This window comes from Podarcis raffonei, chromosome 10 (assembly GCF_027172205.1).
Source record: "Podarcis raffonei isolate rPodRaf1 chromosome 10, rPodRaf1.pri, whole genome shotgun sequence".
Classification (NCBI taxonomy): Eukaryota; Metazoa; Chordata; class Lepidosauria; order Squamata; family Lacertidae; genus Podarcis; species Podarcis raffonei.
Genome location: NC_070611.1, coordinates 78716023 through 78743470, shown reverse-complemented (window position 1 = coordinate 78743470; position 27448 = coordinate 78716023). Strand labels below are relative to the sequence as shown.

Below are 27448 nucleotides of genomic sequence, written 5' to 3'. Positions count from 1 at the left end.
AAACGACTAAACAACAACAGCAGCAGCACCTTAGGGAGCAACTAATTTTGTTCTAGGTATAAGCTTTCATGTGCATGCACACTTCTTCATATAGTGAAGGGTAGTGGGAGATCGTAGTAGGAGTACCCTTCTGAGAAAAACCCCACTCCACCCTCCCACGATATACAAGGGTCTGGTGACATCTGTGTCAGTGGATCTGAAGAAGTGTGCATGCACACCAAAGCTTATACCTAGAACAAACCTAGTTGGTCTCTAAGGTGCTATTGGACTCTTTTTAAATTTTTTATTTCAACTGTGTCAGACCAATACGGCTACCTACCTGAATCTAGATGTCATGGGGTGTTGGGGATAAGTAGTTCCTTTGGTGGGGAACATGTCCTACACCTTCTGGGGTCATTTTTCCACCCTTGGTCCCCACCCTGCACTCAGCTCTCACCTGTGGCTTCCAGAAGCTGTCAGCATGCAACAGGGCTTCAAGCAACGGCTTCAACCGGCCGGCTAAACCAGGTGAGGAAAGCTGATGGGTCTCAAATCCTTGGTGGGCTGGGGAATTCTGCTGCACCTGAAGTCAAGCCCTGGTGGATAGAGAGGAGGAGAACAACCGTGAATCCCACAGTCCAGAAGGCAGATTCTGCCCGTGTGGAAGAGGAACGTGAAGGGCAGGTGGGGCATGTCCACCTGGAGGCTTGTTATCTAGTCCCAGGGTTACTCTGACCTTGAATTATATATAAATTACAGTATTGAAATGCGCTTGCTCCCACTTCATATTCTGAAGTCAGGGTTTTACTGTGAGTTACATTTTTGCTATTTTTGGGATCCTGTTATGCTTATGTGTCTTCAGTAATAAATTTCTAAGCTTTGCTGCCTCTGTGTTTTCTCCTACTCTGCTAACTATACATCGATCATTATGGAGGAGCAAGATCTGCAACCTCAAGCCCTCAACAGCCTCGGCCCTGTGGACCTGACGGAGCATCTTCACCCCCATCGTTCAGTCCGGACAGGGAGGTCCGCCTCCGAGGGTCTTCTGCTGGTTCCCTTGCTGTCACAAGTGAAGTTCCATAGAACCAGGCAGAGGGCCTCCTGCCCCATGGAATGCCCTCCCTTCCGAGGCCAAGGAAGTAGGCAACCATCTGACATTTAGAAGACAGCTGTATCAGGAGGTTTTTAATGTTTGATGTTTTACTGTCTTGTATATGTACTGTAGGGACGCGGGTGGCATTGTGGTTTAAACCACAGAGCATAGGCCTTGCCATTCAGAAGGCCGGCAGTTCGAATCCCCACAACGGGGTGAGCTCCCGTTGCTCGGTCCCTGCTCCTGCCAACCTAGCAGTTTGAAATCACGTCAAAGTGCAAGTAGATAAATAGGTCCCGCTCCGGCGGGAAGGTAAACGGTGTTTCCGTGCGCTGCTGTGGTTCGCCAGAAGCGGCTTAGTCATGCTGGCCACATGACCTGGAAGTTGTACACCGGCTCCCTCGGCCAATAAAGCGAGATGAGCGCCGCAACCCCAGAGTCGGCCACGACTGGACCTAATGGTAAGGCGTCCCTTTAGTAAAGGTACCCCTGCCCGTACGGGCCAGTCGTGTCCAACTCTAGGGTTGTGCGCCCATCTCACTTAAGAGGCTGGGGGCCAGCGCTGTCCGGAGACACTTCCGGATCACGTGGCCAGCGTGACGAAGCTGCTCTGGCGAGCCAGAGCCGCACATGGAAACGCAGTTTACCTTCCCGCTAGAAAGCGGTCCCTATTTATCTACTTGCACTTAAGGGTGCTGTCGAACTACTAGGTGGGCAGGAGCTGGGACCGAAGACGGGAGCTCACCCCGCCACGGTGATTCGAACCGCCGACCATGTGTTCGGCAAGCCCTAGGCACTGAGGTTTTACCCACAGCGCCACCTGCATCCCATAGGGGTCCTTTACCTTTACCTATATGTACTGTAAGCTGCCCAGAGCAGCTGGGGGAAAATACTAGTACTAGAACTTCTAGAGTGGTACCTCAGGTTACAGACGCTTCAGGTTACAGAGTCTGCTAACCCAGAAATAGTACCTTGGGTTAAGAACTTTGCTTCAGGATGAGAACAGAAATCGCGCGGCGGCAGCAGGAGGCCCCATTAGCTAAAGTGGTACCACAGGTTAAGAACAGTTTCAGGTTAAGAATGGACCTCCAGAACGGATTCAGTTCTTAACCTGAGGTACCACTGTACTATTATTATTATCGTGTGATTTTTTGTAGTTATTTTGGAATTTTTACTGCAATATCAGCTCACGAAATGTTGTGGGTGGAGAAAATCACAGGTTGCCGTAAAGTATAATCCCACCCACAAACTCTCATTCCCACACAGTCTGTAAATTTGGGGAGGTCACACACCTCACCTGTGCTAATACTGGCAGTCCTTGGCCTGCATAGGCAAACCCTGCGTGTAGAGCCTCCAGCCACAGGCACTGTCTATCATGAAAATGGGTCCATTGACTGGGAAGATTCATGCAGTCGCTGTCATCGGATGCTGAAGGATTGTATCTCAGCTTGTCAGTCACTCTGACATTGCCTACAAAGAGTAAGAGGAACAGAAATGCTTTTGAGGTGCAACTTCCGTATCGATCCTGAGAGCCATTCCATGGACTCTGCACCCCTGTTTCTGATGAGAGGTGTACATTATCCTCATCCTCAGTGGAAAAGACAATAAAGATGGAAGCCTGAGAGAGAGGAAAAGGCTTCTGGCTGCTTCCTGGGTGGGATTGCGGAAACCAAGAGCCGCTTCTGAGAAGGCCTCTCCCCTCCCCTCTTCCTCTCGGGATTTCCTCTTCTCTCCAGGGGACCAATGGCTGGACTGGGCAGAATGGCTGTGTCTGGACAGGGCAGGGACTTATGGGGTGGGAAGAGGATGGAGCTTGCAGGAAGAAATGGGTGGGGGGACAGGACCCCCACTTTCCAGGGATCCTTCTCTGGTCGCCTTGAAGGGGGGCCGATTCCTGGGTGGGAGGGAGAAGCCAAGGCGGCCCCTCCAGAGATTCCCCGAAGAAGCCACGATGGAGACGCCCCCCCCCGCAAGACTGGTCTTCCTATCTCCCCCCCACCCACCCTGCCAATGCTGCGCTTCCCTGCCTCGGGGATGCCCCCTCCCTTCTCCCCCCACGTCCTTGACCCCCTCCCTCTCTCCCGGAGTCTCCCCTGCACCCAAAGGCCCCCTTGGCTCGGGTCACCCCACGCCCTGCGCGCCACACCTCTCCATTCGCAGCCCCCCCGACAGGAGCAAGGGAGGGACAGGGGGGTCTCTATCCAGGCGTCTCTCGCGCCCCTTAACCTTTTCATGGGCCGCGCGGAGCCTTGGGAAACGGGTGAGGGGTCCGCCCTGCGAGGAAAGCCCCCTTCGCAGCACGCGTGCCGGGATCCAGGCCCCACGGAAGGCGCTTGGGGGAGCTGGAGGGGTCTCTGGGTCCTTTTCTCCCCTCTCCCCCCCCCCCCGCGACCCCTTTACCTCTTTGTCCTCGCTCCCGATTCTCCTTTCCTTTCCTGCAGCATCGAAAGCCGCCCCCCCCCTAGATCTACGGGGCAGAGCAGCAATCCGGAGTGGAAGCTCCACGTCCTGGAGAAGAAGGCAGGGTGGGAGGGGGCTCACCCCCCCCCATTCCTGGGACAGAAGAGCCGGATTGGAGGAGGAGGAGGAAGGGGTGGGACGTTTGGGGGCGGGATCTGGGTTTGTGGGGGCGGGGTGAGAGGAGGAAGTGCCGGGAGGGGAGGGAAAGAATTGAGGGGGGAGGAGAAGGTTTCCCCTCTACCGTCTTCCTTCTGGATCAGGAGAGCGGGGGAGGGGCTGATCCTGGAGATCCAGCTGCAAAGAGAGGTTTCCCCCCCCCACAAGTGCAACATCCTCCCCCACCCCACCCCACGAGCTTAGATCCCTCCGTGTTTTAGGTCTTGGTGCTGTTCAAACCAGAAATGGAGGGGGGCAGCTAAACGACTCCCCCCAAATCCCAGCTCCCCACCCCAGCCTCTGACTCAGGCCAGGACAATGACTGTGGACACAGGCCCCGTCCAGGCACAACAGCCAAGAGGCTCAGAAAAGCAGCCGATACAATTGGAGCCAGAAGCGGATTCCAAAATCTGAGGGATCCCTTGGACAAGAAACAAGGAGACCAGCCAGGAAGAGCAGAGCAAAAGAGCAGCCAGTAGGTCTTGATTGAAGACTGTCGCCACAGGACTCCCACCTGCCCCCAGGTGGAACAAGATGGAAGCCCCCAACAAAAGAAGACCCCAACTTTTATTAGCTGCTAATCCCCCATGCAACACCCCCAATACTACATCATGACTACATCATTGACACATCACAAAGAGGAGGGGTTGAGGGAGGAGTTGTGGTGGTAACCTGAGTGTCTTGTCGAGAGCCAGTGGGGTGTAGTGGTTAAGAGCGGTAGTCTCGTAATCTGGGGAACCGGGTTCGCTTCCCCACTCCTCCACATTCAGCTGCTGGGTGACCTTGGGCCAGTCACACTTCTCTGAAGTCTCTCAGCCCCACTCACCTCACAGAGTGTTTGCTGTGGGGGAGGAAGGGAAAGGAGATTGTTGGCCGCTTTGAGACTCCTGAAGGGGAGTGATAAAGCGGGATATCAAATCCAAACTCCTCTTCTTCTTCTTCTTCTTGTCACCTGTCTGGTTCCTCCTTTCCTCTCCCCATGATTACATTCCTGAGGACAAAGAGGAGTTCATGTGTTTCCTGCAACACATGAATCCCAATCCCAAAGAAGGGCAGTGCCAAAGAATGCTGCAACTACCGCACAATTGCACTCATTTCACACGCTAGCAAGGTTATGCTTAAAATTCTACAAGGAAGGCTCAAGCAGTATGTGGACCGAGAACTCCCAGAAGTGTAAGCTGGATTTCGAAGGGGCAGAGGAACCAGAGACCAAATTGCAAACATGTGCTGGATTATGGAGAAAGCTAGAGAGCACATTCTTTCACCTTTGGTGGAATTGCCCAAGGATTAAGGCTTTCTGGGAAATGATTTATAATGAAATGAAAAAGGTATTTAAATATACCTTCTTGAAGAAACCAGAGGCCTTTCTCCTGGGTATGGTCGGCCAATTGGTGTCAAAGAAGGACAGAACTTTTTTTATGTATGCAACAACAGCAGCAAGAATTCTCGTCGCAAAGTATTGGAAGACACAAGATCTACCCACCTTGGAAGAATGGCAGATGAAAGTGATAGAGTATATGGGACTGGCAGAAATGACCGGCAGAATCCGAGACCAGGGAAAAGAGACGGTGGAAGAAGATTGGAAGAAATTTAAGGACTATCTTAAGAAACATTGCAAAATTATTGAAGGCTAGAACGATGTTGATTCAGAAACTAAGGAGTTAAAAGCTGTAACGATTATGTGATTAAGAAAAGAAAGGTTAAAAAGTACATAGAAATTAGGGAAAGGATTTGTTGAATTGACTTAATTAGAGAATGGAATACAGAAAGGGGAGGTATGAGGAGGTCGGGAAAGTAAGTTTTATGAATATAAGGGATGGAAACTATACCTGTTTTGTATGTGTGTTTTTTCTTTTTTGCATTGTATGTATTGTTATTGTCTTTGTTTTTATTGTTCTGTTTATTCTGTTTTATATAAATTCCTAAACTTTAATAAATATATTATAAAAAAAATATATATGGAGAAAGCTAGAGAGTTCCAGAAAGACATCTACTTCTGCTTCATTGACTATGCAAAATAATAATAATAATAATAATAATTTATTATTTATACCCCGCCCATCTGGCTGGGCCTCCCCAGCCACTCTGAGCGGCTTCCATTAAAACCAAAAATACAGTAAAATATCACACGTTAAAAACTTTCCTGAACAGGGCTGCCTTAAGATGTCTTCTGAATGTCAGGTAGTTGTTTATCGCTTTGACATCTGCTGGGAGGGCGTTCCACAGGGCGGGCGCCACTACCGAGAAGGCCCTCTGCCTGGTTCCCTGTAGCTTTGCTTCTCGCAATGAGGGAACCGCCAGAAGGCCCTCGGCGCTGGACCTCAGCGTCCGGGCAGAATGATGGGGGTGGAGACGCTCCTTCAGGTATACTGGACCGAGGCCGTTTAGGGCTTTAAAGGTCAGCACCAACACTTTGAATTGTGCACAGTCAAAAGCCTTTGACTGTGTCGACCACAGCAAACTATGGCAAGTTCTTAAAGGAATGGGAGTGCCTGATCACCTCATCTGTCTCCTGAGAAATCTCTTTGTGGGACAAGAAGCTACAGTTAGAACTGGATATGGAATAACTGATTGGTTCAAAATTGAGATAGGAGTATGACAAGGCTTTAAATTGTCTCCCTGGTTATTTAACGTAGATGCAGAATTCATCATGCGAAAGGCTGGAATGGATGAATCCTGCAATAAAAAAATTAAGGTTGATACAGAAGGGGGGGCATGTTTGTCAACCCCCTTCCCAGAAGCCTTCAGAGGGTTCGAGGCGATGACCTCAAGGGCGCCCGGCCCTACAAGGACCCCTCAGCCCCCTCACCGTTTTGCACTAAGCACCACGCAAAACCCAAGCCCCAAAATAAAGTGCCCTTTCCCTTTCCCTGGGTAGACCAGAGGAGCGAGGAGCATATTTTATGAATGAACAGACTATTTGCCTACGGGAGCGTCCTGACCAATCAGCCTGCACCCAACGCAGCCTCCAGCCAATCAGCACAATGCATTTGGTCTGCAGCGTCAGCTCTTGCAGGCCTCCTTTACCTTCTGACAAGCTGTTGACAGCTCCCTGCTCTGAGAAGAATGGACTGACACCTCGTATCCTTGCTAAGCCCATCAAAATTGATACAATGTAGCAATTCGTTTCCCAAATGAGCTGCCACTGTTTCAAAGGGCTAAAAAAAAATAAAAATTCATACAAAATCACCCGTACCACCGATTCTCTTGCTTTCAATGCCAAACTGCTCCATTTCCTCAGGACTTCAAGACTGCCCAGTACCTTCCATAATCCCTCAAGCGGGAGGTCACGGTCACGTACACCCAGGAAAGACCTCATTGATGCCAAATCACCCAGTCTAGCCCTTCCTCCAGGCTCGGCCGGGTGACAGACTATGCAAACTAAGACCCCATTGTTCTCTTACCACCGGTACTCAGAACGTGCCTTTCAATACATGTTCCAACTCTGCATGTTTCCCCCTCCCTCCTCCATATGTTAATCCCGTGTAACCCACCCCTTTTCTGATGTAATTGTGATGTAGCAATGATGTAGTGATGATGCCTTTGAACTGTATCTGGGGGCGGAAATGACTGGCAGAATCCGAGACTTGGGAGAAGAGGTGGTGGAGGAAGACTGGAAGAAATTTAAAGACTATCTTCAGAAATATTGTAAAATTAATGAATGTTAAAAATATGTTCGGATTGGCAATAAGTGGTATTCAGCAACAAAAGTTAATAAGAATATGCAAAAATGAATTGATAAATGGATGAAAAGATAGAGTCATAATATGTTAGGATATAGAGTTAAGATAAATGAAAGAGGGTAAGGATTTGCTGAATTGATTATGTAAATGGGAATGCAAAAAGGGGAGGTGTGAGGAGGTCAAGGAAACAAGCAAATGAGCTTAAAAATATCAAAAAATGGATTTGTTTTTTGTATTTTCCTTTTTTCTCTTCTTTATGTATTTTTGAATTTTTTATTTTTCTTGGTTTTTCTTTTATTCTGTGAACCTTTGTTTTTTGTAAAACTCTAATAAATATCTTTAAAAAAAATGAACTGTATCTGGGGTAATGGTGGGAAGTTTTAAAAGTTCATGTCACCCCATCCTCGGGGTTCAATCTTGCCTTGAACCTGTTGCGCAATAAACGTGGATCTTCTCCAACTTGCTCCAGTCTCTGGCTGTGCTCCTTTTGTTCTGCAGGGAACCGCGGACTCAGTCCGACGAGATGGGTGGCAGAGCAGCCTCGCACCTAGATTTTCCATAACAATGTCTTGTATATATAATAAATGTTCATAAATGTACCAACCAAGCACATACATAGATATGTGGACCACATGTCTGGAGCAGCTCAGGAAGACCGTCCTGAAACCATTCTGACTCCCAAACTGACCAAATATTTTCTCTGCAAGGAGGGAGCGGGTGAGGGAACCTTCCCATTGTCTCAGGAATTGGGAAATCACCATCTCAAAGGAAGGGCCAGACTACCAGGAAAGGGAATCAGATAAGGCATTATCAGATAACCTGGCAGACAGGAAAAACAACAACATTCACATTTCTGTTGCAGACCTCCTTTTCTGTGATGTAGGTATGATGTTTGTGGGGGGTGGTCTGGGGTTACACCCCTTCTGTGATGTATGTATGATGTATGGAGGGGTGGTCTGGAGCTCCAGGGCAGGGAATTTTAAATGTCTATATAAGGGCAGGCACACCTTAGTTGGGGGTTCTCCTCAGGGGAGCACCCTGTTGCAGCAGATCAATCAAGATCAGGCTTACTAGCTGCTTTGCTTCTCAATAGTCTCTGGTTGCCTCTGTTGTTTTCTCCTACCGATGGAGAACCTACAAGGGACTCTATAAAGGGCTCTTGTGTCCCCCATAAGGGAAGAAGGGCAGCTTTTGTTTACAACAGATGGCACCCCAGATGGGATTCAAGGGGGGCAAGGAAGGACTGGTGATCCAGCGCGCACCAGGCCATTTGCCAGGAGGAGCCACCAGTCCTCTAGTGACCCCAGGGTCTGGAAAGAACTGGAGTTCCAGCGGGGCTAACCAGAGGAAGCAACGCTTGATCAGGCCAGCCACAAGTTGACTTATTTTTTAATATAATCTTTATTGATTTAAATTACACACATATATAAAGAATTTGCCATCTCATACTGCAAAAAAAGAAAATTAAAGAAAAAACAATGAAGAAAAAAGGAAAGAAGAAAATACAGAAAAACAAAGAACAAAAAGCAGATTTAAGTGCATAAAAAACTTAAACTTCCTAATTAAATAAAAAAGACTTGTGACAAAATGAGGCTTCCGTTCATTCTCATTGTACTGTTTATACTGCCGTTGTCCCCCCCCACCAAGTTTTATATTCTTTAATGTTGTTCCGGTCTACTCCACAAACAGTATTTGTTGTGTTTACAGGTATCACTCAAGTTCTGCTAATATGGTGTGGTTGGCACAATATGATCTTATAGAATCCTTAAATATTCTCCATTCTCCAAGTATTTTCTGGTTCAATACTCCTCTAACTCTTCCTGTCAGTTTTGCTAGCTGTAAATATTCTAACATGCGTATATGGCTTCTCTTGTTGATGTCCACCAGGGTATTTTTGGCTCAAGTAGTCCTTTATATTTATTCCAGATTTTATATCACGATTTTCTTATCACATGGCTCAAAAATCCCCTGTGGACCTTCACTTTTTCGTATATTAAAGAAGCATGGAATCCAGACCGATTCTCGTGGCCTTCCAAGTCTAATAGGTCCGTATCTTTTAGTGTAATCCAGTCTTTTATCCAAACCAATCCTGCCGCCGCATGGTAGAATTCCAAATCTGGCAATGCAAAACCACCTCTCTCCTTTTTATCTGTTAATAACTGGTGTTTAATTCTCGGTTTCTTTCCACTCCATATTAATCTAGATATTTCCTTTTTCCACTCCTTAAAACAATTCATTCCTCCTAAAATGGGCATTGTTTGGAATAAGAAAATCATTTTGGGGAGGATATTCATTTTCACAACCAAGAGGTGGAGTTTGGTCCAGGTTTCCATATTTTTTTTAAAAAAATTCTTTCCATACTTTACTAGAATTGTCCTCATATAAATTTAAACTTTTATTTGAAATCCAGATCAGTAGGTAGTTAACCTTATTTTTAATTTCCAGGCCTGTTTCTCCTTGAAGTTCTTTTTTTTATTCCATTGTGAGGCTTTTTGTCAGTAATTTAGTTTTTTGGTAGTTTATTTTCAGCCCCAGGCCGGCCATAAATTAATCTAGTAAAAGACCCTGGGATGGCCAGGAGCAGCGCATGCGGACGTGAGTCTAGGAATGGAGAAGATTGTGGGAGGGATTCTCTGAAACACCCAGCAACCCAGATTCTCATCCTTTGCTGTCTCTTTTGCTTACGGTCTTCACTCCCAGCCTTCCTGGCAAGAGGTAGCGAGGAGGGGGAGGGGAGAACGGGAGAATTGGGGTTCTGCAATTAGAGGGGCAATTAACTGCAAGGGGAGAACCCCAATCAAAGCTTTCATTCCCTGTCGGGGAACCTGAGATCTGAAACTTTTCCTTTTCCCCAAGGAAGACGCCCCAAGGCTGGTCCAAGTGGCCACTTTGGATAGCAAGGGACTTGGGCTTGGTTTCCAATTTCTCTTTTTCTCCTAAATGCAGCTGCACCGGCAGCACCAAGATCCGGAAGGAAGTGACTGGTGCGCGTCAGAGCACAAGGGCTTTTACAGCTCCTTTCCCTTCTCTCTGGAGCAGCCGGATTTGGCACTGGGCTGCCAGGCGTCCAATGGAAAGGGACTCTTTTCCCTAGAAGCAGAAAAGGTTGCTGGGACCCCATGGGATAAAGAGGGAGAAGGGCTTTGTAGAGTCCTTCGTAGAGAAGACGAACGACTGCCAGGTCAGAAAAGACCTGGGAAAAGGCTAGCGGGTTTTGGTTTTGGTTGAAAAATGGGATCCGCACATTCTAAGAGTTCTAACCGCCAGATGCAAAGGCATGTGCTGGTCGCAGCAGGGGGGGGGGGAGTCTCCATGGATGCTTCAGCAGCCGGCCTCCTCTGGGTCTCCTGGCCCCCTCCTCTCCTCCCTCCAAGCCTGAACTGCTCTCTGCCCCAGACTCTTCCTGCTCACCAAACCCTGTTTCCTCCTCAGCTTGCAATATCTCCCCTTCTGGTCTGCTCCCTTTTCTCCCTCTTTCGGCTCATTGCCATCCCACCACCAGGAAGGCAGCCCTCCTTCAGAAACAACAAGAGAGTAAACAGAAAGTTCTTTGAATGGAGAGGAGCAGAAAGCGGAGTCCCCTCAAGATCAGTATTGGGACCTGTGGCTTTTCAACTTGTTCATAAATGATCTAAACTTATGAGGGAGCAGGGAGGGGGCAGTTTACTGATGGCAGAAGATTGTCCAGGGTTGTTCAAACAAAGAAAGATTGCAAGGAGCTCCATAAAGACTTCTCCATACGGGGTGAATGGGCAGAAAATACAGTTCATTATCAATAAGATTAAAATGATGCATGTTGGGACAAAAAACCAAACACCTCTTAATATCATGTACAGGCTCATGGGGTCTGAACTGGATTTCCTTGTGTGCTCTAGACCAGGGGAGAGGGGAGCTGGTCGCAGCAGGAGGGGGAATCTCTATGGATGCTTCAGCTGATGGCCTCCTCTGGGTCTCCTGGCCCCCTCCTCTCCTCCCTCTGAGTCTGAACTGCTCTCTGCCCCAGACTCTTCCCGCTCACCAAACCCTGTTTCCTCCTCAGCTTGCAAAATCTCCCCTTCCGGTCTGCTCCCCTTTCTCCCTCTTTTGGCTCATCCCCCCACCAGTCCCCAGGCTCTGAGTCTTCTTCCCTTGTGGGTCCCCCAACTGGTGCCTCCCCCCCCCTCACCAGCCAGTCCATGACAACAGCAGCAGCTACAGCACTGTGGTCCTCTGGTGGGAAAACTCCTGAGTACATGACTGAATCAAAAATTCTGGGTGTTCCTTGATAACTCCGTTATAAATAAAGCACTTTTTGCAGTCTTTTCATTTAAACTGCTTCTCCTCTTTGAGGTTGTTGATGGTTTGAAGGGTTTCAACTCTTAAAGTTCTTTCTGTCCATATGTCTGTTGATTTTGAACTTCCACTAAGAGTGAACCTCTATCTACTTTCCTGATATTTATATGGTTTGTCTTTTGTGTGAGTTTGTTGACAAAAATCAAGGGTTTCACTCTGACTGAAGCTCTTTCCACACTCCATGCATTTAAATGGTTTCTCCCCTGTGTGAGTCCATTGATGATTTCTAAGGCTTCCATTTTCACTAAAGCTCTTCCCACACTCGATACATTTATATGGTTTCTCCCCTGTGTGAGTCCGTTGATGATTTCTAAGGTGTGCACTCCGATTGAAGCTATTTCCACAATCCATACATTTAAATCATTTCATACCGATGTGAGCCTGTTGATGTCTTCTCAGGTTTCCACTAAAACGGAAGCTCTTTCCACACTCCATACATTTAAATGGTTTCACCCCTGTGTGAGTCCGTTGATGTTGTCTAAGGCTTCCACTATTACTAAAGCTCTTTCCACACTCGATACATTTATATGGTTTCTCCCCTGTGTGAGTCCGTTGATGTTGTCTAAGGCTTTCACTGAAACTGAAGCTCTTTCCACACTCCATGCATTTAAATGGTTTCTCCCCTGTGTGAGTCCGTTGATGGGATCTAAGGTTTCCATTGCGACTGAAGTCCTTTCCACACTCCATACATTTAAATGGTTTCTCACCTGTGTGAGTCCGTTGATGGTTCCTAAGGCTTCCATTTTCACTAAAGCTCTTTCCACACTCCATACATTGAAATGGTTTCTCCCCTGTGTGAGTCCGTTGATGGGATCTAAGGAATCCATTCTGACTGAAGTCCTTTCCACACTCCATACATTTAAATGGTTTCTCACCTGTGTGAGTCCTTTGATGGGATCTAAGGTGTCCATTCTGACTGAAGTCCTTTCCACACTCCATGCATTTAAATGGTTTCTCACCTGTGTGAGTCCGTTGATGGGATCTAAGGTGTCCATTCTGACTGAAGTCCTTTCCACACTCCATACATTGAAATGCTTTCTCCCCTGTGTGAGTCCGTTGATGGGATCTAAGGAATCCATTCCGACTGAAGTCCTTTCCACACTCCATACATTTAAATGGTTTCTCACCTGTGTGAGTCCTTTGATGGTATCTAAGGTGTCCATTCTGACTGAAGTCCTTTCCACACTCCATGCATTTAAATGGTTTCTCCCCTGTGTGAGTCCGTTGATGGGATCTAAGGTTTCCATTCTGACTGAAGTCCTTTCCACACTCCATACATTTAAATGGTTTCTCACCTGTGTGAGTCTGTTGATGTTTACTAAGGCTTCCACTATTTTTAAAGTTCTTTCCACACTCCATACATTCATATGGTTTCTCCCCTGTGTGAGTCCGTTTGTGCAATTTAAGGTTTCCACTCTGACTGAAGTTCTTCCCACACTCCCTGTACTTAAAATGTTTTCTCTCTCTGTGAGTCCGCTGGTGTGTTCTAAGTTTTGTATTGAAAGAGAAGCTCTTTCCGCACTCCATACCTTTTAAATGGGTTCTTTCCTTTTTGTGTTTGTTGATGTGAACTATGTGTGCTCATTCAGTGAAGCATATTCCACATTTTACACATTTTAATGGCTATTCCTAATGAAACGAAAGGTGTCCTGTCCCCTGCAATTCTGTCTTCTCCATCACCTTTTTCAGAGTGGGCAGAAAGGAAATCCTGTTTGGGTTTCAGGAAAGAGAACACAGGGGGAAAAAACCGCCATTAGCACCTTCTCTTATTTCAACATCTGCTACGTTCTCCCATGTCCTCCCCGTGTTCCCAATTTTTAGGAAATGAAAATGGTATGATGTCAAATGGTAGTAATGCATCAGGAACCTTTCATAATGCTCAATCATCTTTAATAACAAAGCATGATTTCTGACATTGAATTATATATAAATTGCAGTATTGAAATGCGCCTGCTCCCACTTCATATTCTGATATTAATCTACTCTGCTTGTGTGTTTCTTACTTGAGTGCTGTTTTGGTTTGCTAAGTCAGGGTTTTACTGTGAGTTACATTTTTGATATTTTTTGGATCCTGTTATGCTTATCTGTCTTCAGTAATAAATTTCTCAACTGAATTATTTTTTTGCTGCCTCTGAGTGTTTTCTCCTACTCTGCTAACTATACATCGATCATTATGGAGGAGCAAGATCTGCAACTTCAAGCCCTCAACAGCCTCGGCCCTGTGGACCTCAAGGAGCATCTTCACCCCCATCGCTCAGTCCGGACAGGGAGGTCCGCCTCCGAGGGTCTTCTGCTGGTTCCCTTGCTGTTAGAAGTGAAGTTCCAGGGAACCAGGCAGAGGGCCTCCTGCCCCATGGAATGCCCTCCCTTCAGAGGGCAAGGAAACAGGCAACTATCTGACATTTAGAAGACAGCTGTATCAGGAGGTTTTTAATGTTGGATGTTTTACTGTCTTGTATATGTACTGTACTGTCGGGAAGGTAAACGGCCTTTCCGTGAGCTGCTCTGGTTCGCCAGAAGCAGCTTAGTCATGCTGGTCACATGACCCGGAAGCTGTACGCTGCCTCCCTTGGGCAATAAAGCGAGATGAGCGCCGTAACCCCAGAGTCGGCCACGACTGGACCTAATGGTCAGGGGTCCCTTTACCTTTATGTACTGTAAGCTGCCCAGAGTGGCTGGGGGAAGATACTAATACTAGAACTTCTACAGTGGTACCTTGTGTTACAGACACTTCAGGTTACAGACTCTGCTAACCCAGAAATAGTACCTTTTGTTAAGAACTTTGTTTCAGGATGAGAACAGAAATCGCATGGTGGCAGCAGGAGGCCCCATTAGCTAAAGTGGTACCACAGGTTAAGAACAGTTTCAGGTTAAGAATGGACCTCCAGAAAGAATTCAGTTCTTAACCCGAGGTACCACTGCACTATTATTTTTATCATGTGATTTTTTGCTGTTAATTTGGAATTTGTACTGCAATATCAGCTCACGAAATGTTATGGGTGGAGAAAATCACAGGGTTGCCGTAAACTATAATCCCACCCACAAACTCTCATTCACATACAGTCTGTAAATTTGGGGAGGTCACACACCTCACCTGTGCTAATACTGGCAGTCTTGGGACCGCACAGGCACACCCGGTGTGTAGAGCCTCCAGCCACAGGCACTGTCTATCCTGAAAATGGGTCCTTTGACTGGGAAGATTCAGGCAGTCACTGTCATCGGATGATGATGGATTGTATCTCAGCTTGTCAGTCACTCTGACATTGCCTACAAAGAGTAAGAGGAACAGAAATGCTTTTGAGGTGCAACTTCTGTATCGATCCTGAGAGCCATTCCATGGACTCTGCACCCCTGTTTCTGATGACAGGTGTACATTATCCTCATACACAGTGGAAAAGACAATAAAGATGGAAGCCTGAGGGAGAGGAAAAGGTTTCTGGCTGCTTCCTGGGTGGGATTGCGGAAACCAAGAGCCGCTTCTGAGAAGGCCTCCCCCCTCCCCTCTTCCTCTCGGGATTTCCTCTCCTCTCCAGGGGACCAATGGCTGGACTGGGCAGGGGCTTATGGGGGCTCATGGGGTGGGAAGAGGATGGAGCTTGCAGGAAGGGGTGGGGGGACTGGACCCCCCACTTTCCAGGGATCCCTCCCTGGTCGCCTTGAAGGGGGGGGGTCGATTCCTGGGCGGGAGGGAGAAGCCAAGGCGCCCACCCCGAGATTTCCCAAGGAAGCCACGATGGAGACTTTTCTCCAAAGACTGGTCCTCCTATCTCCCCCCCATGCTGTGCTTCTTTGCCCCAGGGATGCTCTCTCCCCCCCTTGGTCCCCTTCGTCTCTCCCGGAGTCTCCCCTGCACCCAGACGCCCCCTTGGCTCACCCCTCGCCAGGCGCGACCCATCTCTCCGCCCCTTTTGCCCCCCAAGACGAGCAAGGGGGGACAGGGGGGTCTCTATCCTGGCTTCTCTCCGCGCCCCAGGGATGCCTGCGCGGGGGAAACGGGGCCAGGGAGTCCTCGTGGGTGGGCGCCGCATCTCCGCCCCTTGGCAGCACGCGTGCAGGATCCAGGCCCCACGGAAGGCGCTTGGGGGAGCTGGAGGGGTCTCTGGGTCCTTTTCTCCCCCTTCCCCCCCCCCGTGACCCATTTACCTCTTTGTCCTCGCTCCCGATTCTCCTTTCCTGCAACATCCACGGGGGGGGGTCCTCTGCCTCCTCCCTCCCCTTTCCGAAAGCGCCCCCCTAGAGCTGTGGGGCGGAGCAGCAATCCGGAGTGGAAGCTCCACTTGCGGGAGAAGAAGGGAGGTTGGGAGGGGGGCTCCCCCCCCATTCCCGGAGCAGAAGCCGGATTGGAGGAGGAGGAGGAGGAAGGGGTGGGATGTTTGGGGGCGGGATCTGGGCTTGTGGGGGCGGGGTGAGAGGAGGAGGTGCCGGGAGGGGAGGGAAAGAATTGAGGGGGGAGGAGAAGGTTCCCCCCTCCCCTCTTCCTTCTGGGATCAGGAGAGCGGGGGAGGGGCTGATCCCGGAGATCCAGCTGCAAAGTGGGTCCCGTCCCTCCTACAAGGTTTGCATTGCAACACCCTCCCCTCCCCCACCTCACGAGCTTAGATCCCTCCGTGTTTTAGGTCTTGGTGCTGTTCAAAGCAGGAACGGGGGGGGGGCAGCTAAACGACTCCCCCCAAATCCCAACTCCCCACCCCAACCTCTGACTAAGGCCAGGACAATGACCGTGGACACAGGCCCCGTCCATGCACAACAGCCAAGAGGCTCAGAAAAGCAGCCGATACAATTGGAGCCAGAAGCGGATTCCAAAATCTGAGGGATCCCTTGGACAAGAAACAAGGAGACCAGCCAGGAAGAGCAGAGCAAAAGAGCAGCCAGTAGGTCTTGATTGAAGACTGTCGCCACAGGACTCCCACCTGCCACCAGGTGGAACAAGATGGAAGCTCCGAACAAAAGAAGACCTCAACTTTTATTAGCTGCTAATCCCCCATGCTACACCCCCAGGACTACATCATGACCACATCATTGACACATCACAAAGAGGAGGGGCTCAGGGAGAAGAAGAAGAGTTTGAATTTGGTATCCCGCTTTATCACTCCCCTTCAGGAGTCTCAAAGCGGCTAACATTCTCCTTTCCCTTCCTCCCCCCCAACAAACACTCTGTGAGGTGAGTGGGGCTGAGAGACCTCAGAGAAGTGTGACTTCTCTGAAGGAGGAGGAGTTGTGGTGGTAACCTGAGGGTCTTCTCACCTGTCCGGTTCCTTCTTTCCCCTCCCCCATGATTACATTCCTGAGGACAAAGGGGAGTTCACTGTTTTCTGCCCCCGGAGGGAAGGGCTGGTCACTGTCCTGTGTTTCAGTCCGTACTGAATCCACTTCCATATGCAGGTCCTTTGTGAGTGGAATGATCTTCTGTCCAGGACCATCAAGGTTGGCATGCCAACTGGGTAGGGTACGCTGGGGACAGGTTGGCTGCCTTGTGCCAAGTCTCCCCCCTTTGATAGTCCTTCGCTCATGGTGCAAAATAAAAGTGGAACGGTGCAGATCCGATGTACGGCTGATTTTCTATGAATTTATAACAGAAGCATTGCGTATGTCGTGTGAGATTTTGACCAGCTTCGGCCCATCTGAAGCTGATACAGGCTCGTCTTATCTTGAGCCCAAGCAGAGCGTCGTCACACAGCAGAAGGATAAGCAGGTAATGTGCCACATGCTGACTTTATTTACAAGCTATGCTGAGAGCATACAAACATGCAACCTGCTTCTGTGAGAGCAGAGAAGCAACTCTCTCGACACAAAGAAACCGAGAGAACAGTGAAAAACAGGAAACCAGTGTACGTCACATCCAGTCTCCCATTCACGTGGGAACCCAACAGTAACTCTGTACACAATTGTCTTGTGACTGCAGTTGCTGGAAATAGAACAGGGAAATAGAAACCAACAGGTTGTGTGTGAGTGTGAGTGTGTGTGTGTTGTGTTCGTACAAACTGAGTGATTGAGGGGGGGGGGGTTTCCTGCCACATATGAATCCCAATCCCAAAGAAGGGCAGTGCCAAAGAATACTTAAGCGGTATGTGGACCGAGAACTCCCAGAAGTGCAAGCTGGATTTCGAAGGCTCAGAGGTACTAGAGACCAAATTGCAAACATGCGCTGGATTATGGAGACTACAGAACATCCTTTGACTGTGTTGGGCACAGCAAACTATGGCGAGTTCTTAAAGAAATGGGAGTGCCTGATCACCTCATCTGTCTCCTGAGAAATCTTTATGTGGAACAAGAAGGAGGACGGTATATTGTCTCCTTGCTTATTTAACGTAAATGCAGAATTCATCATGCAAAAGGCTGGGCTGGATGAATCCTGTAATAAAAAATGTAAGGTCTTTTATTCGAACCAATCCTGCCTCCGCATGATAGAATTGCAAATCTGGCAATGCAAAACCTCCTCTCTCCTTTTTATCTGTTAATAACGGGTGTTTAGTTCTCCGTTTCTTTCCACTCCATATAAATGTAGATATTTCCCTTTTCCATTCCTTAAAACAATTCATTTCTCCTAAAATGGGCATTGTTTGGAATAAGAAAATCATTCTGGGGAGGATTCATTACATGAATCCATGTGCTGGTCGCAGCAGGGGGGGGGTCTCCCTGGAAGCTTCAGCAGCCGGCCTCCTCTGGGTCTCCTGGCCCCCTCCTCTCCTCCCTCTGAGCCTGAAATGCTCTCTGCCCCAGACTCTTCCCGCTCACCAAACCCTGTTTCCTCCTCAGCTTGCAACATCTCCCCTTCCGGTCTGCTCCCTTTTCTCCCTATTTCAGCTCATCCAACCACCAGTCCCCAGGATCTGAGCCTTCTGCCCTTGTGGGTCCCCCAGCTGGTGCCTCCCCCCCCCTCACCAGCCAGTCCATGACAACAACAGCAGCCACAGCACTGTGGTCCTCTGGTAGGAAAACTCCTGAGAAGCATGATTGAAGCAAAACTTCTGGGACTATGGAAAAATACTATCTTCCTCAAACCCCAGAATGAGCAGGAGCTCTGGGGTTGCCCCAGGGGTTCATGAGTGAAGATGCCCCCCCCCGGAGATTTCCCTGGTACCTGCAGCTCCTCATTCCACCTCTTGAAATTAGGCTTGGCGGGAAATCTCCCATTCATTTACAGTATATTAAGATCCGATGTACGGCTGATTTTCTATGAATTTATAACAGAAGTGTTGCGTGTGTTGTGTGTGTGTGTCGGGTTTGTACAAACTGAATAATTGGGGGGGGGGGTTCCTGCCACACATGAATCCCAATCCCAAAGAAGGGCAGTGCCAAAGAATGCTCCACCTACCGCACAATTGCACTCATTTCACACGGTAGCAAGGTTATGCTTAAAATGCTACAAGGCAGGCTTAAGCAGTATGTGGACCGAGAACTCCCAGAAGTGCAAGCTGGATTTCGAAGGGGCAGAGGAACCAAATTGCAAACATGCGCTGGATTATGGAGAAAGCTAGAAAACATTTACTTCTGCTTCATTGACTATACAAAAGCCTTTGACTGTGTTGAACACAGCAAACTATGGCAACTATGGAGCTCCAGGGCAGGGAATTTAAAATGTCTATATAAGGGCAGGCACGCCTTGGTTTGGGGTCCTCCTCAGAGGAGCACCCTGTTGCAACAGATCAATAAAGATGAGGCTTACTAGCTGCTTTGCTTCTCAATAGTCTCTGGTTGGCCTCTGTTATTTCTCTGAAACACCCAGCAACCCAGATTCTCATCCTTGGCTGTCTCTTTTGCTTACGGTCTTCACTCCCAGTCTTCCTGGCAAGAGGTAGCGAGGAGGGGGAGGGGAGAACGGGAGAATTGGGGTTCTGCAATTAGAGGGGCAATTAACTGCAAGGGGAGAACGCCAATCAAAGCTCTCATTCCCTGTCGGGGAACCTGAGATCTGAAACTTTTCCTTTTCCCCAAGGAAGACGCCCCAAGGCTGGTCCAATGGCCACTTTGGATAGCAAGAGACTTGGGCTCGGTTTCCAATTTCTCTTTTTCTCGTAAATGCAGCTGCACCGGCAGCACCAAGATCCGGGAGGAAGTGACTGGTGCGCGTCAGAGCGCAAGGGCGTTTACAGCTCCTTTCCGTTCTCTCTGGAGCAGCCGGATTTGGCACTGGGCTGCCAGGCGTCCAATGGAAAGGAACTCTTTTCCATTGCGTGTAAGAGGCAGAAAAGGTTGCTGGGACCTCATGGTAAGTAAAGGGAGGGAGAAGGACTTTGTAGCGTCCTTCGTAGAGAAGACGAACGACTGTCAGGTCAGGAAAGACCTGGGAAAAGGCTGGCGGGTTTTTGCTTTGGTTGAAAAATGGGATCCCCACATTCTAAGAGTTCTAACCGCCAGACGCAAAGACATGTGCTGGTCGCAGCAGGAGGGGGGGGGTCTCCCTGGTAGCTTCAGCAGCCGGCCTCCTCTGGGTCTCCTGGCCCCCTCCTCTCCTCCCTCTGAGCCCGAACTGCTCTCTGCCCCAGACTCTTCCCGCTCATCAAACCCTGTTTCCTCCTCAGCTTGCAACATCTCCCCTCCCATTCTGCTCCCCTTTCTCCCTCTTTCTGCTCATCGCCATCCCACCACCAGGAAGGCAGCCCTCCTTCTGAAACACCAAGAGAGTAAAAGGACAGTTCTCTGAATGGAGAGGAGCAGAAAGCGGAGTCCCCTCAAGATCAGTATTGGGACCTGTGGCTTTTCAACTTGTTCATAAATGATCTAGACTTCGGAGGGAGCAGGGAGGGGGCAAAGTTTGCTGATGGCAGCAAATTGTCCAGGGTTGTTCAAAGAAAGAGAGATTGCAAGGAGCTCCAAAGGGACTTCTCCAAACGGGGTGAATGGGCAGAAAATACAGTTCATTATCAATAAGATTAAAGGGATGCATGTTGGGACAAAAAACCAAACACCTGTTAATATCATGTACAGGCTCATGGGGTCTGAACTGGATTTCCCTGTGTGCTCTAGACCAGGGGAGAGGGGAGCTGGTCGCAGCAGGAGGGGGAATCTCTATGGATGCTTCAGCTGATGGCCTCCTCTGGGTCTCCTGGCCCCCTCCTCTCCTCCCTCTGAGTCTGAACTGCTCTCTGCCACAGACTCTTCCAGCTCACCAAACCCTGTTTCCTCCTCAGCTTGCAAAATCTCCCCTTCCGGTCTGCTCCCCTTTCTCCCTCTTTCGGCTCATCCCCCCACCCGTTCCTGGGCTCTGAGCCTTCTGCCCTTGTGGGTCCCCCAACTGGTGCCTCCCCCCCCCTCACCAGCCAGTCCATGACAACAGCAGCAGCCACAGCACTGTGGTCCTCTGGTGGGAAAACTCCTGAGTACATGACTGAATCAAAAATTCTGGGACTATGGAAAAATACTATCTTCCTCAAACCCCAGAATGCCATTCAGAACATGCAATTGGGCAAATCTCCAGGACCGGACGGACTAACCTCCAAATATTACAGGACTTTGAAAGACTTTTTAATTCAACCATTAAAGGAGGTGTGCAATGAGATTTTGGAAGGGAAAAAGGCGCCTGAATCGTGGAAAGAAGCATTCATCACATTGATACCCAAGACAGAAGCTGAAAAGACACAACTAAAGAACTACCGTCCCATCTCCCTTCTGAATGTGGATTACAAATTTTTTGCAGATATTTTAGCTAATAGGCTTAAAAAAGTGTTAGCGGAAGTAATACACAAGGACCAGGCAGGCTTTCTTCCAGGCAGACACTTATCTGACAACACAAGGAACATAATTGACATTTTGGAGTTGTTGCAAACAAATATCAATACGAAAGCTGTGTTAGTTTTTATTGATGCCGAGAAAGCCTTTGATAATATCTCTTGGAGTTTTATGAAGATAAATTTGAAAGGGATGGGAGTGGGACAGGGGTTTGAAAATGGTATAGGAACAATCTATTCAGAACAAAAAGCTAAATTGATTGTAAACAATGTGGTGACTGAAGATTTTATGATAGAAAAAGGAACACGTCAGGGTTGCCCTATCTCTCCATTATTATTTATCTCGGTCCTGGAGGTGCTGCTGAACATGATTAGAGGGGACCGGTATATTAAAGGAATACAGGTCGGAGCCAAACAATATAAATTGAAAGCCTTTGCAGATGATTTGGTTTTGATTCTACAGGAGCCGGAATCTAGTATGAAAAGAGCTTTGGAATTGATTAAAGAATTTGGTCAAGTGGCAGGATTTAGATTAAACAAGTTAAAAACTAAAGTATTAGAGAAGAATCTAACTCCAATGGAAAAGGACAGGTTTCAGAATGAAACAGGTTTAATTGTGGTTAAGAAAGTGAAATACCTAGGGTTAAATATGACTGTGAAAAATTTGAACTTATTTAAAGATAATTATGAGAAATGTTGGTCAGAAGTTAAAAAAGACTTAGAAATTTGGTCTAATTTGAAGCTTTCCTTGTTGGGTTGAATAGCAGCTATAAAGATGAATGTTTTGCCAAAAATGTTATTTTTGTTTCAATCTTTGCAAATTTTGGACAAGATGGATTGTTTCAAGAAGTGGCAGAGAGATATTTCTAGATTTGTCTGGCAGGGCAAGAAACCCAGAATAAAGTTTAAAATTTTAACTGATGTAAAAGAAAGAGGTGGATTTGCCCTGCCAGACCTTAAATTGTACTATGAATCAGCAGCATTCTGCTGGTTAAAAGACTGGCTGCTTCTTGAGAACACGGACATTTTGGATTTAGAAGGTTTCAATAATGTGTTTGGGTGGCATGCATATCTGTGGTACGACAAGGTTAAAGCTCATAAGGCATTTAAAAACCATATTGTCAGGAAATCTCTGTTTAATGTCTGGACAAGATATAAAGACTTGCTGGAAAGCAAAACCCCAAGGTGGTTGTCACCTATGGAAGCTAAGTCTCAGAAAAAGCTCAATATGGAGGCCAAATGGCCAAAATATTGGGAAATTTTGGAACAAGAAGGTGACAGATTGAAACTGCAGAGTTTTGAGAAATTAAAAGACAAAGTGCGAGATTGGCTTCATTATTATCAAATAAGAGAGGCCTACAATTTGGACAAAAAAATTGGCTTCCAGGTGGAGAAATCAAAATTGGAAACAGAACTGTTAGAACCAAAAACTAAGATTTTGTCAAAGATGTATAACTTGCTGTTGAAATGGAATACGCAGGATGAAACGGTTAAATCAGCAATGATTAAATGGGCGCAGGATATAGGTCATAACATTATGTTTGCTGACTGGGAGCAGTTGTGGACCACCGGCATGAAGTTTACGGCATGCATTGCCTTAAAGGAGAATATTATGAAAATGATTTACAGGTGGTACATGACCCCAGTTAAGCTTGCAAAAATTTATCACCTGCCTGACAACAAGTGTTGGAAATGTAAAGAAGCTGAGGGAACATTCTTTCACCTTTGGTGGACATGCCCAAGGGTTAAGGCTTACTGGGAAATGATATATAATGAACTGAAGAAGGTATTTAAACTTACCTTTCCTAAGAAACCAGAGGCCTTTCTTTTGGGCATAGTTGGCCAATGGGTGCCAAAGAAAGATAGAACTTTTTTTATGTATGCAACAACAGCAGCAAGAATACTTCTAGCCAAGTATTGGAAGACACAAGATCTACCCACCGTGGAGGAATGGCAGACGCAAGTGATCGACTACATGGAGATGGCTGAAATGACTGGCAGAATCCGTGACCAGGGAGAAGATTTGACTGAACAGGATTGGAAAAAGTTTAAAGACTATTTACAAAAATACTGTAAAATTGTTGAGTGTTAATATGATGTGGGAAGTGAAGGTAACAAGGTTTGTGTGATTTGGTTAAATGTGAATGAAAAGAAGAATGTTAAAAAGGACAGGGGGCTATGAACAGAACATTATTATGTCATAGCATATAAGATGAGGTATGGATTAAAATAATGAAAAATTGGGACATAATAACTAGAAGAATATAAAATTAAGCTGGTTAAAATAAGGTTTTGAATTTGCTGAATTTGATTGGAATAAAGAGGAACACAAAAAAGGGGGATGTGAGGAGGTCAAGACAGAGGGGCATGGAACTTCATAAATTTAAGAAAGTGGTTTTTCTTTCTTTCTTTTTTCTTATTTATCTTTTTCTTTTTGCTATATATCTTTGTTTTTCTGTTGTATGTGTTTTCTATATGAGCTTTATGTATGGAAACGATACATTTTGAAATGATGAATCTTTTGCTTTGTAAAACCTTAATAAATATTTATTTTTTAAAAAAAACAGAATGAGGAGGAGCTCTGGGGTTGCCCCATGGGGTTCATGAGTGAAGATGAGCCCCCCATGAGACTTCCCTGGTACCTGCAGCCCCTCCTTCCTCCTCTTGAAATTAGGCTTGGGGGGAAATCTCCCATTCAATTTCAGTATTTCAAGTTTCTTCAGAACGTGCAAGGCAGGAGGCAGCAATGAAGTTCTGGTGAAGAAGCAGTGCTTGGAGATCATGGGGGGGTGACAGAGTTTGGTGCAAAAACCAAAGGTACTTTCATCTAAAATTATACTCTTGATTGTGAGATGTTGCCTTCATTATTTCATTAGTATACAGTTTTACATATAAACACCAGAACTTCACATATACCTCATGCTTTTAGGAATGATTTCCTTCTGAGTTCATTGCTCAGAGTGGACTCTGAGAGGAAGACGTCCCACACTCCATACATCTAAATGGGTTCTCCCATGTGAGAGTCCTGGGATGTTCCTTGACCACTCTATTATAAATAAAGCACTTTTTGCAGTCTTTTCATTTAAACTGCTTCTCCCCTCTGAGTTCGTTGATGGTTTGAAGGGTTTCAACTCTTAAAGATCTTCCTGTCCGTGAGTCTGTTGATTTTGAACTTCCACTAAGAGTGAACCTCTATCTACTTTCCTGATATTTATACAGTTTGTCTTTCGTGAGAGTTTGTTGACATAAATCAAGGGTTCCAGTCTGACTGAAGCTCCTTCCACAGTCCATACCTTTAAATGGTTTCTCCCCTGTGTATCTGCTGATGTTTTCTAAGATTTCCACTCTGAGTGAAGTATTTACTGTACTCCATACATTAAAATGGCTTCTCCCGTGTGTGAGTCTGTTGATGTTTCCTAAGACATCCACTATTACTAAAGCTCTTTTCACACTCCATACATTGAAGTGGTTTCTCCTTTGTGTGTCCGTTGATGTGTTCTAAGCTTTCCATTATCACCAAAGGTCTTTCTGCACTCCATACATTTAAATAGTTTCTTACCTATGTGAGTCTGTTGATGTATTCTCAGGTTTCCACTATCACTGAAGCTCTTTCCACACTCCACACATGTAAATGGTTTCTCTCCTGTATGAGTCCGTTGATGTCTTCTAAGGTCTCCATTCTGAATGAAGCTCTTTCCACACTCGATACATTTAAATGGTTTCTCCCCTGTGTGAGTCCGTTGATGTGATCTAAGGCTTGTATTAGAACGGAAACTCTTTCCACACTCTATACATTTATGTGGTTTCTCCCCTGTGTGAGTCTGTTGATGTTTTTTAAGTGTTCCACTCTGACTGAAGTCCTTTCCACACTCCATGCATTTAAATGGTTTCTCCCCTGTGTGAGTCCGTTGATGTGATCTAAGGTTTGCACTCTGAGTGAAGCTCTTTCCACACTCCATACATTCATAGGGTTTCTCCCCTGTGTGAGTCCGTTGATGTGTTCTAAGGCTTCCACTATCACTAAAGCTCTTTCCACACTCCATACACTGAAATAGTTTCTTATCAATGTGAGTCTGTTGATGTCTTCTAAGGCTTGTATTACAACGGAAACTCTTTCCACACTCCATACATTCATAGGGTTTCTCCCCTGTATGAGTCTGTTGATGTCTTCTAAGGCTTGTATTACAACGGAAACTCTTTCCACACTCGATACATTTAAATGGTTTCTCCCCTGTGTGTGTCTGTTGATGTCTTCTATGGTGTGTACTCTGACGCCTCCAAGATGGCGACGAAGGTAGTAGCCTAGTTAACTTTGTCCGCTTTTAGATTAAGTTTTAAGTAGTTTTAAGTAGTTTTTTCTTTAACCCCCTCTGGGCTTTTATTGTTTTATTGTTTTAGATTAAACTTCAAGCAGTTTTAAGTAGTTTTTTAAACCCCTCTGGGCTTTTATTGCTTTATTGTTTTACTACCTGATTCGAGCTTCAGCCTTGCTGCCTTGCCGCACCCCCCGCTGTGCATTTGGTGCTGTGGAGCTGAGTAATCCCCTGAAGCGAATGAGTGGGGAAGGGAAGAGGTCTGGCCTGACTCGCCTGCCGTGAAGGGATCCCCCGTCACTGGAAAGGAAAAAAACTCAAGGTGGGTGATCGGAAACACCGATAAAAGGGTTGAAGCAAGTCCCCTCCGAGTCCCGCCTGTGTGAGTAAGACCGTCTTCAGCAAAGGAGGCTGATAAAGAGGCTCGGCTTGGAAAATAATTACCATCCTTCACCTTATATCAATTAACCCCCAGCTTCTATCAGCTTTTATCAGCAAAAGGACACTGGGAGCTGACGGAAGAGCTCTCAAACCTTCCTCCCTTCCTCCCTTTTCCTGCTCCACCAAAGAAACATATTGAGAATCAGTGCTTGCTGATGAGCTAAGCAGGAGAAAGCTGCAGATACACCCACATTCATCCATCGGTCCTGCAAATTAGGTAGAAACACTTGGGGACAACTGGCTTTCTAATTGGAAGACAACTACCCAACATGGTCCTCACCAGAAAGATATGTAAGGAGATGGGTATCTTGCCAGATGCGCCACTTAGCCCCCCGGGACCCGGAAAGAGACAAAGTAAAATTATAAGTTATTTCCCTAAGAGGGAGGAATGCATGAGCGAACAAATTGAACTAATTATTGACGAAGTCACTCCTCCCCCCCTTACTTATCTTGAACGGTCACATTACTTCAAAGAGCTTCAACGAAACTCTGGAAATACAAATTCCCCAAGAAGCTTGGCGCAAGAGCTAGTTCTAGCGGAGAAACTTGAGGAAAATATTTCTGTCACCTATAATCAGCAGCCCCTGGCAGAATTAACAACATGCCACCAAGACCAGGCGCCCACTTCTAAATGTACTCAAACTGAACCTAGTGATGGCCATTTTCAGGCCCACCTCCAAGATATAAATACAGACCTTTTCAACATAAAAAACTACTTGACAATAACAAATGGGTTATTGCTGACCCTTGTGGAAAATTTTATTCCCCAACCAAAAGAGACAACAGCAACTGATGCACCCCAAGTGCATAAACCAGATGAACTTGTGCATAACCCAGATGAACCTGTGAAGATGAGACAAGCAGTAACAACCAAGAAATTGCAAAAAAATAGACCAAAAGCCAGGGAAAAGAAAACTAAGAACATTAAAACAACAAGGAAAATAAAGATAAGCCGACATAAACAATGGCAGAAATTATTTAATTTACTCCCATCGGACTCAAATAAATCTGCTGCACGAGATAAAAAAGAGAAAGGCAGGAAGGGGAAAAAGAAGTCATCGCCACAGCTAATGGCTAAGGTGGCATCTCCGAACCATAGTTCAGAACTAAATGGGATGATGGAAGCAACGTCCCAGAGCTCTGGTAACAGTTCACTCAGTGAGCTAGAATCTGGGGGAGAAGTGGTGCCTAACAATGAAGGCAGCAAACCGCTTAGCAAACCGGGAAATGGGGACGATGTAATGCCCAATCGCGATGACAACATTATACAAGATGGGCAAGCCTTTACTCAGGCAAGATGTTGGAACTTGATTTTAAATCCCC

General features: G+C 46.8%; 2 protein-coding genes across 5 annotated transcripts in view; one reads left to right on the top strand and one right to left on the bottom strand.

Annotated features, from left to right (window-relative positions):
* The window catches only part of LOC128422442 (zinc finger protein 665-like), a 352200-nt gene that overhangs the window by 76348 nt on the left and 248404 nt on the right, over nt 1-27448 (top strand). The gene's annotated exons all lie outside the window — the stretch shown is intronic.
* LOC128422456 (oocyte zinc finger protein XlCOF6-like) lies at nt 11635-13387 on the bottom strand. The gene has a single exon (XM_053406504.1). The coding sequence runs from the start codon at nt 13228-13230 to the stop codon at nt 12064-12066; it is 1167 nt and encodes a 388-aa protein (XP_053262479.1). The 5' UTR covers nt 13231-13387; the 3' UTR covers nt 11635-12063.